Source organism: Neopelma chrysocephalum, unplaced genomic scaffold (genome assembly GCF_003984885.1).
Source record: "Neopelma chrysocephalum unplaced genomic scaffold, ASM398488v2 Primary Assembly neopelma1_96261, whole genome shotgun sequence".
NCBI lineage: Eukaryota > Metazoa > Chordata > Aves > Passeriformes > Pipridae > Neopelma > Neopelma chrysocephalum.
This window is the reverse complement of record NW_020924910.1, coordinates 26,635-31,033: the sequence shown is the minus strand read 5'-3', so window position 1 is coordinate 31,033 and position 4,399 is coordinate 26,635. Positions and strand designations below refer to the sequence as shown.

At 51.1% G+C, this 4,399-nt stretch overlaps 1 protein-coding gene across 1 annotated transcript in view; it reads left to right on the top strand.

Moving 5' to 3' along the window:
- LOC113981215 (ubiquitin carboxyl-terminal hydrolase CYLD-like) overlaps positions 1-4,399 on the top strand; it is a gene marked incomplete at its 5' end in the record, with an annotated part of 15,129 nt that overhangs the window by 3,624 nt on the left and 7,106 nt on the right. Inside the window, 4 exon segments of the mRNA XM_027708504.1 lie at positions 1-164; positions 989-1,058; positions 1,659-1,879; positions 3,251-3,404. The exon segment at positions 1-164 is cut by the window's left edge and continues 12 nt beyond it. Of these exon segments, the coding sequence (XP_027564305.1) occupies positions 1-164; positions 989-1,058; positions 1,659-1,879; positions 3,251-3,404 (609 nt within the window).

Genomic DNA, 4,399 nt, shown 5'->3' with positions numbered 1-4,399 from the left:
CAACCCCGGGCAAGAATTTCGGGAATGTGAAAGAGGCCGGAGAAGAGGCGCTTCCCGTGAAAGTGGGAGACGCCGTCAGCTTTTACGTGGATGAGATCCCGACCAAGGGAATTGCCATGGCCGTTTATCGGGAAGGGAGCCGATGGTTCGTCAGGGTTTGTCCGGTGAGAGCGGCTTTTCCAGGGTTTTCTTGGGAATTTTCCGAAGAGCCGCATCGTGGTGGGATGTTAAAGAGGAGCAGGAGGAATTTCCCAGAGGGATGTGAGGGATTTTCCGGTTTAAAATTCGGATTTTCCGGTTGAAAATTCGGATTTTCCAGTTTAAAATTTGGATTTTCTCGGTTTAAAATTCGGATTTTCCGGTTGAAAATTCAGATTTTCTGGTTTAAAATTCGGATTTTTCGGTTTAAAATTGAGATTTTTCTGGTTCAAAATTGGGATTTTCCGGATTAAAATTCGGATTTTTCCAGTTCAAAATTCAGATTTTCCAGTTTAAAATTCAGATTTTTCTGGTTCAAAATTGGGGTTTTCCAGATTAAAATTGAGATTTTCCGGTTTAAATTTCAGATTTTTCCAGATTAAAATTGAGATTTTCCGGTTTAAATTTCAGATTTTTCCAGTTTAAAATTGAGATTTTCCGGTTTAAATTTCAGATTTTTCCAGTTTAAAATTCAGATTTTTCTGGTCTAAATTTCAGATTTTTCCGGTTTAAAATTCAGATTTTCTGGTTTAAAGTTCAGATTTTCCAGTTTAAAATTCAGATTTTCCGGTTAAAAATTCAGGTTTTCCAGTTTAAATTTCAGATTTTTCCGGCTTAAAATTCAGATTTTTCCGGTTTAAAATTCAGATTTTTTCAGTTTAAAATTCAGATTTTTGAATTTTCCAATGAAAAAAAAATGGGAAAAAAATATTAAAAAAAAAAAGAATTCCAGAATTCCCTCCTCTTCCAGCGTTTGCTGATGGATTTTTTTTTCCCCCTCTCCTTTCAGGAAGAAGAAGGAACGACCGATATTTTCCGGGAAATCCCCCTGGATTCTGTGGTGAAGGAGAGTTTGCCGAGTAGGTGACTCCCTGTGGGAATTCCGGGGGGGGGAAAATTTGGGATTTATTCCCTCTCCGCGGGGTCTGAAAATCCAATAAAAGCTGAGTCGATCGGGATTTATGGAAAAATCCCCGAGTTCCAGGCGGAATTCTTTGGGTGAGGCAGCTGAAGGTGAATCCCGGGAAAAAGAGTTTTTCCTTTGGGAAGAGGCTTTAATTTAGTGGGAAGTGGAGCCGGAGCTTCATCCCGGTGGGAAAAGCTCCGGTGGGAGTCGTTGGGAAAAGCAAGGAATTGGTGGAATCTCCAAATTCCCCCCAAAAATCATTGGAATTTTCGCTGATTCATCTCACCAAAGGCGGAAAAATTCGGGAAGAACCCCCTGCTGCCATTCCAGGAGTTTGGGAAGGGCTGGATTAGCTCCAAGGCCGGGAAACAGGGAGCCGGGACATTCCCTGTCATCCTGTCAGACCAGCTTGGCCATCCCTTGGGAATTACACCTTGTGCTCGTCTGTGTGGCCTGGAATTCCCAAATAAACCTGGAATTAGGGGAGATCCAGAGATTCCATCCATTTGGGATGGAATTCCCGTCTCATCCGGTGTTTTGTGTTGTCCCTCAGGTTTGTTTCCATCCTTCGACTCCGACGTCGGTTTGGGAGCCCCGAATCCGAGGAAAGCGGAGCCGGGCGAGAGCGGCGAGGAGGGCGAAGGCGGGAATTCCGCCCTGGAAGTGAATTCCATGGTCCAGATCGCCTTGGACAAGGGGAGCCAAGTGTCGGGAATCATCCGCTGGTTGAGATTCCTGCCCCAGATTAAGGAGAAAATGGCTGGAGTGGAATTGGTGAGGAGCAGGTTTGGGATCTCCGGGGACATCCGGGAAGGGAACGGAGCCGGGAAGGGTTTGGAGCAGCGGGAGCAGCTGGGGGGGCTCATCCTGGAGAAAAGGGGGATCAGGGAGGATCCAGAGGGACAGGAAGGTGGAACTGGGTGGGATCGGGCTTTGCTCCCGGGGAAAAAGGGCCAGGATGAGAGGAAACGGCCTCAAGTTGTGCCAGGGGAGGTTTAGGTGGGATATTGGGAAAATTCCTTCCTGGAAAAGGCTGGAAAGCATTGGAAGGGGCTGCCCAGGGAAGGGTTTGGATCAGCGGGAACCGGGGGGGCTCATCCTGGAGAAAAGGGGGATCAGGAGGAATCCAGGGGGACAGGAAGGTGGAACTGGGTGGGATCAGGCTCTGCTCCCAGGGAACAAGGGCCAGGACAAGAAGAAACGGCCTCAAGTTGTGCCAGGGGAGGTTTAGGTGGGATATTGGGAAAATTCCTTCCTGCAAAGGGTTGTAAAGCATTGGAAGGGGCTGCCCAGGGAAGGGTTTGGATCAGCGGGAGCAGCTGGGGGGGCTCATCCTGGAGAAAAAGGGGATCAGGGAGGATCCAGAGGGACAGGAAGGTGGAACTGGGTGGGATTGGGCTCAGCTCCCGGGGAACAAGGACCAGGACGAGAGGAAACGACTTCCAGGGGCTGGGAGCGTTTCCCGGGAAGGGAACAGAACCAGGAAGGGTTTGGAGCAGCGGGAGCAACTGGGGGGGCTCATCCTGGAGAAAAGGGGGATCAGGGAGGATCCAGGGGACAGGAGGGTGGAACTCGGTGGGATCTGGCTCAGCTCCCAGGGAACAAGGACCAGGACGAGACAAAACGGCCTCGAGTTGTGCCAGGGGAGGTTTAGGCAGGATATTGGGAAAATTCCTTCCTGGAAAAGGCTGGAAAGCATTGGAAGGAGCTGCCCAGGGAAGGGTTTGGAGCAGCGAGAACTGGGGGGGCTCATCCTGGAAAAAAGGGGGATCAGAGGGAATCCAGGGGGACAGGAAGGTGGAACTGGGTGGGATTGGGCTCAGCTCCCAGGGAACGAGCGACAGGACGAGAGGAAACGGCCTCAAGCTGCACCAGGGGAGGTTTAGGTGGGATATTGGGAAAATTCCTTCCTGGAAAAGGCTGGAAAGCATTGGAAGGAGCTGCCCAGGGGAGGGGTGGAATCCCCATTCCTGGAGGGATTTCCCATCCCTGAAGGGATTTCCCATCCCTATGGATGTGGCCCTTTGGGGAGGACACAGTTTACTGGTGGCCTCGGTTGGGCTGGGTGCTCTCAGAGCTCTTTTCCAACTCCGTGATCCCATAAATCCTCTGCCTTTCCCGGATGCTTTTTCCCACTTCCCCCAGGATGAAGACAAGGGGGTCACCGGGGGCGAGTGGTTGGGCAAGTCCTACTTCCACTGCGCCCCGAAACGCGGCCTCTTCGTGAGGCTCAACTCCTGCCAACCCGACCGGCGCTTCCAGAGCCTTCCCGACGCCCACTCATCCCTCCTGGAATACCGTGAGTCCTCTGGGAAGCAGGAAAACCGGGAAGGGAGGTCCTTCACCTGCTTGGAATGTAGGGTTCTGGTGGCATCCGTGCCCCGCCACACCCCGGGCACTGCTGGCTTCAGGGGGGGACTCCAAAGGTCTCAGAGGTCTTTTCCAACCTAAAAAAATTCCGTAGGGAACATCCCCACCGGGTGAGAGATCGTAAGCGATTCAGGAAACCGGGAAAACCCGGATTAAGAAGCCACCTCGGAGTCTTAAGCTCAATTTAAGACTCTTGGGAGGGCATCAGTGTCATGGTTTTAAGTCCCAAAATCCAATTCCTGATTCCTAGCCCCCCTCCCACATCTCAACCCAGTGTGAGATGGGTTTTCCAGGCAAAAACACCAGACTCAATGTGGGGGAAAGGGAATTATATTACAGTGACTGTACACATAAATAAATAGTATAATACATTACAGACAATCTTAACTCTATCTCTACCGTGACATAATATATTTACAATGGGCCAAATCTCTTCTCCCTTCCAAATAAAAGTCCGGGAGGGAAGAAGAAGAAAAGACCCCTTCCAGTCTCCGAGCAGCAGTTCCCTAGGGGCAGCGGCTCTCTGTGTCTTTCATGAAGCAGTTGCAGCTGGATCCTTGCCAAGGCACACGAGGGGGTCTCCAAGGCCCTCGACCCTCCGACGCAAACGAAGGGTCTTCCCGTGGGCTGCGTTACCCCAGACAAAGGTCGCTCCACCACGGTCATATCGACGAAGTGCAGAAGCCTCTGTGACGGTCTGGTATCTTCAGGGGAGTCAAGCCCCTTTACAGAGCTTCTGTGCTCTGCCTCAAGATGGCCGCCAGCTTCTCTGAAGCTGCAGCAAGGGTCGGGGGGCCCAAGGTCACCCCCCTCCACACACACACACATTCCTTTGGCCGTCCTGGCTTTAGCTCTCAGGAGGCCTGAGCTTTTTAGCTCCTCTCTGCAGTGCAGACTGCACCCCAAGACTCTTTCAAGTGAGTC